The sequence below is a fragment of the Antennarius striatus genome, chromosome 12, assembly GCF_040054535.1.
Source record: "Antennarius striatus isolate MH-2024 chromosome 12, ASM4005453v1, whole genome shotgun sequence".
NCBI classification, from domain to species: domain Eukaryota; kingdom Metazoa; phylum Chordata; class Actinopteri; order Lophiiformes; family Antennariidae; genus Antennarius; species Antennarius striatus.
Genome location: NC_090787.1, coordinates 17774477 through 17789847, shown reverse-complemented (window position 1 = coordinate 17789847; position 15371 = coordinate 17774477). Strand labels below are relative to the sequence as shown.

General features: G+C 44.5%; 1 protein-coding gene across 10 annotated transcripts in view; it reads left to right on the top strand.

The window, feature by feature from the left end:
- Positions 1–15371, top strand: part of LOC137605521 (mucin-2) — a 38093-nt gene that overhangs the window by 15391 nt on the left and 7331 nt on the right. For all 10 annotated transcript variants that reach the window (XR_011037753.1, XM_068330246.1, XM_068330253.1 and 7 more), the window contains 4 exons: positions 1393–11418; positions 11935–12012; positions 12408–12596; positions 13623–13685. Coding sequence is in view for 9 of the 10 variants with exons in the window: in XM_068330246.1 (XP_068186347.1) it covers positions 1393–11418; positions 11935–12012; positions 12408–12596; positions 13623–13685 (10356 nt within the window). In the remaining variant the exon portion in view is untranslated. The remainder of the gene's footprint in view (positions 1–1392; positions 11419–11934; positions 12013–12407; positions 12597–13622; positions 13686–15371) is intronic.

Here is a 15371-nt window from a genome sequence, read left to right as displayed (position 1 = left end):
GTTCAGCCATGACCTGGATAACTGAGAACCTACACAGATGTTTTGTTCAGCCAGGCAGTGCAGCGCAGCCTTATCTCGAATATACAGATCCTATTCTTTATATTCAATGTGTCTGTGGTTTTAGGCTTCTGCTTTCAATGCATTGTAGGTAATGTGAAATCTGCATGACATAACTGCTTGCACACGACATTCCTCTTCATCCAACAGGAACTGGAGCTGATGTATCATGCCATGTACTTGATTTACACTGTCTTTCAGTTCCTTGTCCATCTTCCAACAGTTGCCTTTTCAATATATTTGCAGCTGATCTAGATTTTTACTCATAAAAGCTCGGGTTTCAACATACAGACACTCCCTTTATTCATCTTAATATGACCAAATAATGTGTTCAATTTCAAATCCCATTTAAACTACATAACTGAAATAATTTTGTATTTTGTTGTGCTTGGTGAGCATTTGAAATCCAGCAAATTGGAAAATAAATTACTGTACTTAAAATGAATTGACTTCTTATTACCTCCATTGTGGAAATTTGTGAGGGAATAAGTACTAATAAAGACAGAATAATAAGACAAAATATATAGAGAAACAACAATATTAGTGGGTGCAAGTGATTGATGTTGTTTTTTTGGATTGTGATTAGCAGTTGCAGGAATTAACGAGAAGTAGCTGAATACATTAAGGTTTTGGTGTCATGGTATTTATGGCCCACAGGTTGCTGAAGTTTCCACTGTCATGGCCTGCATTGATTGAGGTCCCGTGTTAAAACTTACTGTAGTGACCCGTAATTTGTTTGTTGGCTATTTGAGAGGTGCTAAAGTTATGTAATGTTTGCTTTGAGTTTTTACTGTTTACCATTTTTACCTCTTTTTTCTGACTCATTTTCTTTCCCTAAAGTGAGAATTAATTTAGAAAGATCCATCACCATCCTGCAGCAAGTAACAATTTAATCTTCATGCTCATAGAAGCAGAGCCAATACTTTTGGGCAGATGTTCGTGGATATCCAGTCCATGATAGCTGAATCTGTCTTGTAGTAACACAGTTGTTAGTGTGCAAATATTTTCAATGGTTTGCCTTTGACATTAGACCCTGATTTCAGTTTACATTAGGTAGAAGTTGTTGTGTAGTCTGTGCTTCAGGCCACAATTAGCTCTGAGTTTACAGCCCAGCAGCTGTTGGTTCTCTTGCTGATCTACATTTTGGCTGTTCTATTAATGCCTTTATGTCGTGTTTGATCAATTTTCCGCAAAATTCAATGAAAATTTATTTTGGTTTAATATGTAAAACATTTTTAAATAATACTATATTTGAAACCACATATATAATGCTTTGAAATTTTATAGCACAGTTGTAGCTTCATGGCCATATTTTCTCTCTCCCACACAACCCAGGAGGAGGACATCTTTCCAGATCTATCTTGCCTCCTTTCTCAGAGACCCCATTAGATCCCGAGCTTCATCCTGTACCGCACATTATAGCCACTGTGGTCCCTGTGTCTGCCCCCCCCAGAAAGGTTGAGAAACATGGAAAGTATCCTCTGAGTGAACCAAAACAAAAGCCCCCATCCCCACCTCACACACAATCTCAACCAAATCCCAAGTTTAAACCACAGGCAATAACCCAACCTCCAGAATTTCAGACTGAGCCAAGGATGAAAACTCAATCTCAATCACAACCTCAACCAAGACTTCTTGACAGAACTCCGAAACTCCAACTAACATCCTCTCCTGTACTCCAGACTGTCTCTCATTTGACATCACAGCCCAAATTGCTGACCCAACCACAAACCCAGTTGCAGTTAACATCCCAGTCCATAACTGGTACACAGCTCCAACCACAATTAACATCCAAACCCAAACTCCAAGACGAACCGAAAGCTCAGCCGCGACCAAAACTGTTACAAACATCTCCTCCTATACTCCAAACCCAACAACAACCAACATATCGGGCCATATTCCAGACTGAACCACAACCCAAACAAACATCTCCTCCCATTCTCCAGACCCAACCCCATACGACATCTCAGATTATACTCCAGACTCAACCACAACCCCAACCACAATCAACAGTTAAAGCCAAAGCCAAGATCGAACCTCAACCACAACCCTTACAAACATCTCGTCCTACACTCCAAACCCAACAACAACCAACATCTCAGGCCATATTCCAGACTGAACCCCAACCCCAACCCCAATCAACATCCAAACCCAAACTGCAGGTGCAACCCGGACCAAAACCCAAACAAACATCTCCTCCCATTCTCCAGACCAAACCCCAACCGACATCTCAGGTTATACTCCAGACTCAACCACAACCCCAACCACAATCAACAGTGAAAACCAAACCCAAGATTGCCCTTCAACCACAACCCTTACAAACATCTCCTCCTACACTCCAAACCCAACAACAACCAACATCTCGGGCCATATTCCAGACTGAACCCCAACCCCAATCAACATCTAAACCCAAACTGCAGGTCCAACCCGAACCACAACCCAAACAAACATCTCCTCCCATACTCCAGACCCAACCCCAAATGACATCTCAGGTTATACTCCAGACTCAACCACAACCCCAACCACAATCAACAATTAAATCCAAACCCAAGGTTCAACCTCAACCACAACCCTTACAAACATCTCCTTCTAAACTCCAAACCCAACAACAACCAACATCTCGGACCATATTCCAGACTGAACCCCAACCCCAAACACAATCAACATCCAAACCCAAATTACCGGTGCGACCTGAACCACAAGCCCAACAAACATCTCCTCCCATTCTCCAGACCCAACCCCAACCAACATCTCAGGTTATTCTCCAGACTCAACCACAACCCCAACCACAATCAACAGTCAAAGCCAAACCTAAGATTGAGCCCCAACCACAACCCTTACAAACAATTCGTCCTACACTCCAAACCCAACAACAACCAACATCTCGGGTCATATTCCAGACTGAACCCCAACCCCAATCAACATCCAAACCCAAATTACAGGTGCGACCTGAACCACAACCCAAACAAACATCTCCCATTCTCCAGAACCAGCCTCTAACGACATCTCAGATTATACTCCAGACTCAACCACAACCTCAACCACAATCAACAATTAAAGCCAAACCCAAGATCGAACCTCAACCACAACCCATACAAACATCTCCTCCTACACTCCAAACCCAACAACAACCAACATCTCGGGCCATATTCCAGACTGAACCCCAACCCCAATCAACATCCAAACCAAAAATGCAGGTGCAACCCGAACCACAACCCCAACAAACATCTCCTCCCATACTCCAGACCCAACCCCAAACGACATCTCAGGTTATACTCCAGACCCAACCACAACCCCAACCACAAGCAACAGTCAAAGCCAAACCCAAAATTGCCCTTCAACCACAACCATTACAAACATCTCCTCCTACACTCCTAACCCAACAACAACCAACATCTCGGGCCATATTCCAGACTGAACCCCAACCCGAACCCCAATCAACATCCAAACCCAAACTGCAGGTGCAACCCGAACCACAACCCAAACAAACATCTCCTCCCATACTCCAGACCCAACCCCAAACGACATCTCAGGTTATACTCCAGACCCAGCCACAACCCCAACCACAATTAACAGTTAAAGCCAAACCTAAGATTGAGCCTCAACCACAACCCTTACAAACATCTCCTCTTACACTCCAAACCCAACAACCAACATCTCAGGCCATATTCCAGACTGAACCCCAACCCCAAACACAATCAACATCCAAACCCAAATTACAGGTGCGACCCGAACCACAACCCCAACAAACATCTCCTCCCATACTCCAGACCCAACCCCAAACGACATCTCAGGTTATACTCCAGACCCAACCACAACCCCAACCACAAGCAACAGTCAAAGCCAAACCCAAAATTGCCCTTCAACCACAACCATTACAAACATCTCCTCCTACACTCCAAACCCAACAACAACCAACATCTCGGGCCATATTCCAGACTGAACCCCAACCCGAACCCCAATCAACATCCAAACCCAAACTGCAGGTGCAACCCGAACCACAACCCAAACAAACATCTCCTCCCATACTCCAGACCCAACCCCAAACGACATCTCAGGTTATACTCCAGACTCAACCACAACCCCAACCACAATTAACAGTTAAAGCCAAACCTAAGATTAAGCCTCAACCACAACCCTTACAAACATCTCGTCCTACACTCCAAATCCAACAACAACCAACATCTCGGGCCATATTCCACACTGAACCCCAACCCCAAACACAATCAACATCTAAACCCAAATTACAGGTGCGACCTGAACCACAAGCCCAACAAACATCTCCTCCAATTCTCCAGACCCAACCCCAACCAACATCTCAGGTTATTCTCCAGACACAACCACAACCCCAACCACAATCAACAGTTAAAGCCAAACCCAAGATCGAACCTCAACCACAACCCTTACAAACAACTTGTCCTACACTCCAAACCCAACAACAACCAACATCTCGGACCATATTCCAGACTGAACCCCAACCCCAAACACAATCAACATCCAAACCCAAATTACAGGTGCGACCTGAACCACAAGCCAAACAAACATCTCCTCCCATTCTCCAGACTCAACCACAACCTCAACCACAATCAACAGTTAAAGCCAAACCCAAGATCGAACCTCAACCACAACCCATACAAACATCTCCTCCTATACTCCAAACCCAACAACAACCAACATCTCGGACCATATTCCAGACTGAACCCCAACCCCAACCCCAATCAACATCCAAACCCAAACTGCAGGTCCAACCCGAACCACAACCCAAACAAACATCTCCTCCCATACTCCAGACCCAACCCCAAATGACATCTCAGGTTATTCTCCAGACTCAACCACAACCCCAACCACAATCAACAGTCAAAGCCAAACCCAAGATTTCTCTTCAACCACAACCCTTAGAAACATCTAGTCCTACACTCCAAACCCAACAACCAACATCTCAGGCCATATTCCAGACTGAACCCCAACCCCAAACACAATCAACATCCAAACCCAAATTACAGGTGCGACCTGAACCACAAGCCAAACAAACATCTCCTCCCATACTCCAGACCCAACCCCAAACGACATTTCAGGTTATACTCCAGACTCAACCACAACCCCAACCACAATTAACAGTTAAAGCCAAACCCAAGATCGAGCCTCAACCACAACCCTTACAAACAACTTGTCCTACACTCCAAACCCAACAACAACCAACATCTCGGACCATATTCCAGACTGAACCCCAACCCCAAACACAATCAACATCCAAACCCAAATTACAGGTGCGACCTGAACCACAAGCCAAACAAACATCTCCTCCCATTCTCCAGACCCAACCCCAACCAACATCTCAGGTTATTCTCCAGACTCAACCACAACCCCAACCACAATCAACAGTCAAAGCCAAAACCAAGATTTCTCTCCAACCACAACCCTTAGAAACATCTCGTCCTACACTCCAAACCCAACAACCAACATCTCGGGCCATATTCCAGACTGAACCCCAACCCCAAACACAATCAACATCCAAACCCAAATTACAGGTGCGACCTGAACCACAACCCAAACAAACATCACCCATTCTCCAGACCCAACCCCTAACGACATCTCAGATTATACTCCAGACTCAACCACAACCTCAACCACAATCAACAGTTAAAGCCAAACCCAAGATTGAACCTCAACCACAACCCATACAAACATCTCCTCCTACACTCCAAACCCAACAACAACTAACATCTCGGGCCATATTCCAGACTGAGCCCCAACCCCAATCAACATCCAAACCCAAACTGCAGGTGCAACCCGAACCACAACCCAAACAAACATCTCCTCCCATACTCCAGACCCAACCCCAAACAGCATCTCAGGTTATTCTCCAGACTCAACCACAACCCCAACCACAATCAACAGTCAAAGCCAAACCTAAGATTGAACCTCAACCACAACCCTTACAAACAACTCGTCCTACACTCCAAACCCAAGAACAACCAACATCTTGGGCCATATTCCAGACTGAATCCCAACCCCAAACACAATCAACATCCAAACCAAAACTGCAGGTGCAACCCGAACCAAAACCCAAACAAACATCTCCTCCCATTCTCCAGACCAAACCCCAACCGACATCTCAGGTTATTCTCCAGACTCAACCACAACCCCAACCACAATCAACAGTCAAAGCCAAACCCAAGGTTGAGCCTCAACCACAACCCTTAAAAACATCTCGTCCTACACTCCAAACCCAACAACAACCAACATCTCGGGCCATATTCCAGACTGAACCGCAACCCCAAACACAGTCAACATCCAAACCCAAATTACAGGTGCGACCTGAACCACAACCCCAACAGACATCTCCTCCCATTTTCCAGACCAAACCCCAACCAACATCTCAGGTTATTCTCCAGACTCAACCACAACCCCAACCACAATCAACAGTCAAAGCCGAACCCAAGATTGCCCTTCAACCACAACCCATACAAACATCTCCTCCTACACTCCAAACCCAACAACAACCAACATCTCGGGCCATATTCCAGACTGAACCCCAACCCCAATCAACATCCAAACCAAAACTGCAGGTGCAACCCGAACCACAACCCAAACAAACATCTCCTCCCATTCTCCAGACCAAACCCCAACCAACATCTCAGGTTATTCTCCAGACTCAACCACAACCCCAACCACAATCAACAGTCAAAGCCAAACCCAAGGTTGAGCCTCAACCACAACCCTTAAAAACATCTCGTCCTACACTCCAAACCCAACAACAACCAACATCTAGGGCCATATTCCAGACTGAACCGCAACCCCAAACAATATCAACATCCAAACCCAAATTACAGGTGCGACCTGAACCACAACCCGAACAAACATCTCCTCCCATTCTCCAGACCCAACCCCAACCAACATCTCAGGTAATTCTCCAGACTCAACCACAACCCCAACCACAATCAACAGTCAAAGCTGAACCCAAGATTGCCCTTCAACCACAACCCTTACAAACATCTCCTCCTACACTCCAAACCCAACAACAACCAACATCTCGGGCCATATTCCACACTGAACCCCAACCCCAATCAACATCCAAACCAAAACTGCAGGTGCAACCCGAACCACAACCCAAACAAACATCTCCTCCCATTCTCCAGACCAAACCCCAACCAACATCTCAGGTTATTCTCCAGACTCAACCACAACCCCAACCACAATCAACCGTCAAAGCCGAACCCAAGGTTGAGCCTCAACCACAACCCTTAAAAACATCTCGTCCTACACTCCAAACCCAACAACAACCAACATCTCGGGCCATATTCCAGACTGAACCGCAACCCCAAACAATATCAACATCCAAACCCAAATTACAGGTGCGACCTGAACCACAACCCCAACAAACATCTCCTCCCACTCTCCAGACCCAACCCCAACCAACATCTCAGGTTATTCTCCAGACTCAACCACAACCCCAACCACAATCAACAGTCAAAGCTGAACCCAAGATTGCCCTTCAAACACAACCCTTACAAACATCTCCTCCTACACTCCAAACCCAACAACAACCAACATCTCGGGCCATATTCCACACTGAACCCCAACCCCAATCAACATCCAAACCAAAACTGCAGGTGCAACCCGAACCACAACCCAAACAAACATCTCCTCCCATTCTCCAGACCAAACCCCAACCAACATCTCAGGTTATTCTCCAGACTCAACCACAACCCCAACCACAATCAACAGTCAAAGCCGAACCCAAGGTTGAGCCTCAACCAAAACCTTTAAAAACATCTCGTCCTACACTCCAAACCCAACAACAACCAACATCTCGGGCCATATTCCAGACTGAACCCCAACCCCAAACAATATCAACATCCAAACCCAAATTACAGGTGCGACCTGAACCACAACCCCAACAAACATCTCCTCCCATTCTCCAGACCCAACCCCAACCAACATCTCAGGTAATTCTCCAGACTCAACCACAACCCCAACCACAATCAACAGTCAAAGCCGAACCCAAGATTGCCCTTCAACCACAACCCTTACAAACATCTCCTCCTACACTCCAAACCCAACAACAACCAACATCTTGGGCCATATTCCAGACTGAACCCCAACCCCAATCAACATCCAAACCCAAACTGCAGGTCCAACCCGAACCACAACCCAAACAAACATCTCCTCCCATTCTCCACACCCAACCCCAACCAACATCTCAGGTTATTCTCCAGACTCAACCACAACCGCAACCACAATCAACAGTTAAAGCCAAACGTAAGATTGAGCCTCAACCACAACCCTTACAAACAACTCATCCTACACTCCAAACCCAACAACAACCAACATCTCGGGGCATATTCCAGACTGAACCCCAACCCCAACCCCAATCAACATCCAAACCAAAACTGCAGGTGCAACCCGAACCACAACCCAAACAAACATCTCCCATACTCCAGACCGAATCCCAAACAGTATCTCAAGTCATACTCCAGACTCAACCACAACTCCAACCACAATCAACAGTCAAAGCCAAACGCAAGATCGAACCTCAACCACAACCCTTACAAACATCTCCTCCTACACTCCAAACCCCAAAACATCCAACATCTCAGGCCATATTCCAGACTGAACCCCAACCCCAAACACAATCAACATCCAAACCCAAATTCCAGGTGCTATCTGAAGCACAACCCCAACAAACATCTCCTCCCATACTCCAGACCCAATCTCAAACAGCATCTCAGGTTATTCTCCAGACTCAACCACAACCCCAACCACAATCAACAGTCAAAGCCAAACGCAAGATCGAACCTCAACCTCAACCCTTACAAACATCTCCTCCTACACTCCAAACCCAAAAACATCCAACATCTCGGGCCATATTCCAGACTCAACCCCAACCCCAAACACAATCAACATCCAAACCCAAATTAAAGTTGCTATCTGAACCACAACCCAAACAAACATCTCCTCCCATACTCCAGACCCAACACCAACCAACATCTCGGGCCACATTCCAGACTCAACCACAAACTCAAACACAATCAACATACAATCCCAAACCCGAGATGAAACCTCAACCACAACCCTTACGAACATCTCCCCCCATAATTATCACACCCCAACCAACATCTCGGACCATACTCCAGACTGAACCACAACCCCAAACAAAATCAACCTCAACACCCAAACTGCAGGTGCAACCCGAACCACAACCCAAACAAACATCACCTCACATACATCTGACAAAAACCCAACCAACATCTCAGTCAACCTCGAAACCTAAACTTCAGGTGCAAGGTCAACCACACCCCCAACAAGCATCTGCTCCCATATCCCCGACACAAAACCAACCAACATCTGGGGCCATATTTCAGACACAATCACAACACCAACAAACATCTTCTATTGTCCAGACCAAACCCCAAACAACATATCAGGCCATATTCCACACACAAACACAACCCAAACTCCAATCAACAGTCCAACTCAAACCCCAGATGCAACCTCAGCCACAACCCCAACAAACATTTCCTCCTGTACTTCAGACCCTACCCCAACCAACATCTCAAGCTACATTTTCAACTCAATCACAGCCTTTACCATATTCAACATCCAAACCCAAAGCCAAGATCCAACCTCAACCACAACCCCAGCATACTTCTCCCATACTCCAGACCCAATGCCAGCCCATATCTCAGGCCACATTCAAGGATCAACCACAGCCCCAACCACAATCAACATCCATACCCAAACCTCAGGTTCATCCTCAAACACAAGGAACATCTACCATACTCCATGCCCAGTTAACATTCACACCCACAACCACTCAACAACCCCAAATGCAATTAACATCCAAACCCAAACCTCAGATGCAACCTCAACCACAAACCAAACGACCATTCTCTCCTGTACTCCAGCCAACACCTCAAACCGTGATCCCAACTCAACAACCCCAACAACATTTAACATCTAAACCCACAACCAACATGCAACCTCAACCTCAAATTTTACAAACATCTTCTCCCACACTCCGCCAAGCCCAACCTACATCTCAGGCCATATTCCAGACTCAACCAAAACCCCAATCACAATTGACATCCAAACCCAAACCTCAGATGCAACCTCAACCACAACCCCAAAAAACATCTTCTCCCATACTCCACCAATCCAAGCCAACATCTCCGGCCATATTCCAGACTCAACCTCAAGTCCAACCACAGTTAACATTGAAACCCCAGATCCAAACTCAATCACAAGACCAGCAAACATCTCGCATATTTCAGACCCAAACCCATCCAACACCTCAGGCCATATTGAAAACTCTTCCTCAAACCCAACCACAATCATCATCCACAGTCAGACCGCAGATTGAACCTCAGCCACAACCCCAACAAACATCTCCTCCCATTCTCCAGACCCCATACCAACCCCAACCTAGACCACAGTCAACATCCAAGCCCAGGTCTGATATACAACCCTCAAAATCACAAACTCAACCACAATTGACATCTCAGAATATAACCCCTGCACAACCTCAACCTCAACTAACCTCACATCACATGTCTCACATACTTTCTGCACAACCTAATCCTCAACCAACCCACCCCATTTCCTACATTCATCCTATATTTCAGCCCTTAAATGAGACCCAACCTCTCTTGCAGTCTAGACCAAAGCCACATCTTCAATCACAACCCCAAACCACAGCACAGCTTCCGACTGAAACACAGCATCAGCCATTAAATCAGCTCGAACCCCAGGCCCAGCCGCATACACAAGCAACTATAGAAAGTCATACCCCTAAGAAATTTCAAGTAACGCCTCAGCTCACACAATTGGCAGATCATCAAACACCTCAACCAACATTTCAGCACATACCTCAGAACTTAACTCCACTAATGGTCCACATCCAGCCCCAAACTCAAGCTACAACTAAGCCAACAACCGAAACCAAACATCAGCTAAAAATCAAACAAGGTTATCAACTAAGCACAAAGCAGCAATCCCAACCAAAACCTAAAGAAAAGACACGTTTTTTCAAACCCCAACCAAAGAGAAAATCCAAGCCCAAACCAGGATCTCAAACAAAAGAACAGACAAAGTCACAAAAGAAAAAGACCAAATTTTATACAAGGAACCAGAAACAATTTGAACCAAAGATTCAACTCAAGACCCAGACACCCCCTGTCACTTATTCACAAACCATTCCCCCACCAAGACCTTCACCAAAGTCTCAGTCACTTGAACTTCTTACCAAGTTAAACCCAGCATCAAGTCCCCAACCACATCCTCATCCTGGGATTCAATTTCGGGCTCAGGCCGGGACCCATGATCCCAACAAGGTCACCCCAAGGCATTCTGTCCCTACGGGTAAAGACCCTACTTTTTGGCATCTGCAATCCACACAATTAATTTTCAAGACCTTGTCTAAAATGTCATTTTAAAAGGGGGCATATTGATTAAAATTTTTTCCGTATTGCATTAGTTTCAAAGGAAAATGTTCTAAAATCAGATCGATATTTTATTATCCGATTGTTAGAATATCATAAATAAATAACAGATTTTCAGATAACCTTGACACATTGCTAAAAATCCTTCCTTGCCATAGATGGTATATTTTGTCTCCTCAAATCCATGATTAAAAAATATGTGTTTGTAAATATATACATGTTCTCTAAAATTGGTGATAAAATTTTTAACTATGTGTAAAAAGTTTACTTTTCATGCCTGTCACAGTCACAATAAATACATATCATTCATAACTGCACTTACTTAAAAGGATTCTTAGATTTTAGTAAATAAGGGTAGAATATGCCCCCTTTAAAAGTCAAAAATATATTAAAATATCTAATATTTTAGATAAATAGTGAATTTTCTTTCACACAGCTCCTAGTCCACCAGAAGAGGGCAAGCCTGTACCAAGACCTGCCTTGGCTACAGAGAAGGCTGGTAGTTACAATCATGGTAAAAACCATGTCAAGTTTGTTCCATTAACATCTGTGCTTTCATCAAGTCACATGGAACACAGTGCTTTCAGTTGTACTTCAAACCATTGGACAATGTCACTGCTTCCCCATCTCCATCTCCATCTCCTACCACCCTACACAACCCACTCCTTCATTATCCCTGCCTCCATGTGTGCTTCCATTTTCAGCCAAGCCAAGCACACCCAACTCACCCTTGTCCTCTCACAATGAGAAAAGCCTGGCTAGCTTTTGATAACATTTATGCCTGTCATTTCATTCATTGTCCACTCTTTCCCATTCTTTCACAGTAGTGTGCCCTCATTTATTTCATCTAGGTAAAGCCAAGAAGTGGATTAGCCTCTAACCTTTTCAATTGCTTCTCTGCTTTTTTAGGTACTGATGTTGCCAAATCATCCATTGCTGAAGTTCCCCGTTCTCCCATCAGCTCATCAGTTCCTCCAGTTGGAAGAAACACGACTCTGTCTCACTCCCGCATTACTCCCCATTCCACTCGTAACACTGTACATGCGTTGTCCCCGTCCAAGAAATCATCCACGTCTCTCAGCTCCAACACACCCAGGGGTAATGAACCACTCACTTTGCTTTCTCTAACCACTTCTTCTTCTTTAAGCAGTTACCTCAGGTTGTCCTGTGGTGTCAGCACTCTTACATGCTGTGTGCTGCAGCCATGCAGTGACAGAAGACAAACTCGTGACTCTTGATTTTGCACATTATCTGTTAGAGAATGAGCCTTTCTCCTCCAGCTTCAGCTCCTCTTACATTCTGTGTTTTCCATACTTTGCCACATGTTCTCAGTGTGTATTTCACAGTTTTACCATGAGCAGCAGTTGGGTCTTTGAGGTCAGGATCATTAACATGATTTACAGTTGCTCACAGGAAGTAACTGTAAATCATGGGGAGGTGGGAAGTCTGGCTTACAGCACTGGCCAGGACAGACCACATTAGAAACCAAATGTGCCAAGGCAAGCGCAGTGCTACAGTTACCCCAACTACTCTCTCTTTTCCTTTCTTTTCTCTCTAAGACTTCCTTTATCAAACACACACACACACACACACACACACACACACACACACACACACACACACACACACACACACACACACACACACACACACACACACACACACACACACTTATTCACTCCCCAGAGAGCTATAGAAGGATAGAAGATGAAAAATATAAAATGACAGAATTTATGTTCAAAATCATTACAGTATAATTTCTATATCCAGAGCATCTGGATCTTGAACACATCCACAAATATCTGGTTTTGCAAGACACACACACGCACGCATGCACTCACGCACACACACACACACACACACGCACGCACGCACGCACGCACGCACACACACACACACACACACACACACACACACACACACAAAATCTGAGTTCTGTACCCTTTGAAGATCCTGAAGATGACAGTAAGACCTCAGCATCCACAAAGTTTTGAAACAGACCCTGGTTTAGAATGAATCATTTGATGCAATGACATTTTCTCTATGATTTCATTATTATTTTGTGTTACTATGATGACCACTTTCATAAAACATTTATAATAGACCCTTTTCTCCCTCTAACAGCTGATGGGGTGAACCACAGAGGCAATGCTCTCCCTAAACCAGTGTGGTCCAAAGAGAAACCTGGTAAAGACAAACAAAACGTTTACTGCCTTTCAGTTTCCTCTACCACTAACTTAAAGACACTGCTGCGTCTTGAGCAACACCGGCACACTGATCTGTGCTTTTGTCATAATTGTTTCATGCTTTATGGTTTTTCACTTGTCTGTTGGCGTGACATTTTGTGTTTGGTCATTGTCTGTGTGCAATACATATAGTGCCAGTTGGCTATACTCGACTGAGACTGAAGCCAAGACTTTTGCATCCATTCCATCTACCTTATTTAGTCTACAGTACCTATTATTATGAGCTGCTTTGAATTAGTCTGAGAACAGCTCTGGAACTGCTGGTTATGAAAGGTGAGTGTAGTTTGCTCTTTCTTTGCTCAGTCACCTTGTTTCCATTCTGCTGGGCAGGCTACGGTAATTAGGGTAATTGAAGCCATCTCAAGTAGCGTGATGTGTGTGGACCGCATGTATTAATGGTGATGCACTGCTTACTTTCGTGCATTAGAGTTGTGAAGAGAGATAGTGCTTCAGTCCCATGTGTGTGTTATTTCTGAAAACTTTGATGGTTTTGGAGGTCTTCAAGAAGTCACAAGACACCCTGAAGTAACTTTTCACACCACAGTTTTTGCCTGCTATGCTACGTACACATCCAAAACAAATGTTCTTCATAACTCTACCTACTGGCACATACCCGTACATATACTATATACCGTACTGTATATCCATCAATTTTATGGGATGCAGAAATAGATATACAGTCATAATCATCTTGTCTACAGCCACTTACCCACCTGGTGGGTCATGAGTCTGCTGAAACCTATTTCAGCTAGCTACGGGCAAAAGTTGGGGTACACCCTGGGCAAGATGCTGGGTCATTGCGGGGCCACACAAAAGACAAACAACCATGCACTCTCACACTCACATTTACAGACAATTTGGTGTGACCAATTCACTTAAGCTGTATGTTTCCGGGTTTGTGAGGAAGTTGGAGAACCCAGAGAGAACCCACACGAACACGGGGATAACAAATCAACTATGAACTGAAAGGAATTGAACTCAGAACCTTCTTGCTCAGAGGCATTTTTGTATTGTGCACAAATGTCTGTCTTAAACACTCTTATAGGAATCAGTTTTGCATTTACGCTTCAAATTGAGCATGTTTCAAACCTCTGTTCACTGGAGACATACGCACTTTGCACAGTATCCATCTGTGAAATTCCTAGTGTTGCAACAACTCCAGTGACGTGAGACACGATAAGTATTTCAGAGGGAATATTTTTCCAAACAGAATGTATTTTGATTGCATGCATTTACGTGTTCTCACCCCGAAAACTAAGTTATCTGACAGAAACCAGCTCTCAGACACTGTTTTCCATCACAGATCTGAGTCTTGGGCCTCTGGCACCATCTGACACTGGACTTCTGTTTGAGGGGTTTGTTTAGTGTATGGAAGGGAACCAAACACACCCTGTATAGAAACATTAGAAGCCAATTCAGATTAGATTGCAAGCTTTGCATTATAGACATGTTGTTGATATTTAATAGTTAACATCACATCTCATCACATTACATCACAATGGCCCGATTTCAATTTTCAACCCATTTAATCATGACGTCACTCTTCTGAGCTGTCAGTCGATCATCTCATACACTCAGTGTTTTTAGTATTTGGGAATATTGAGACTGACATTTAAATTACTGCACC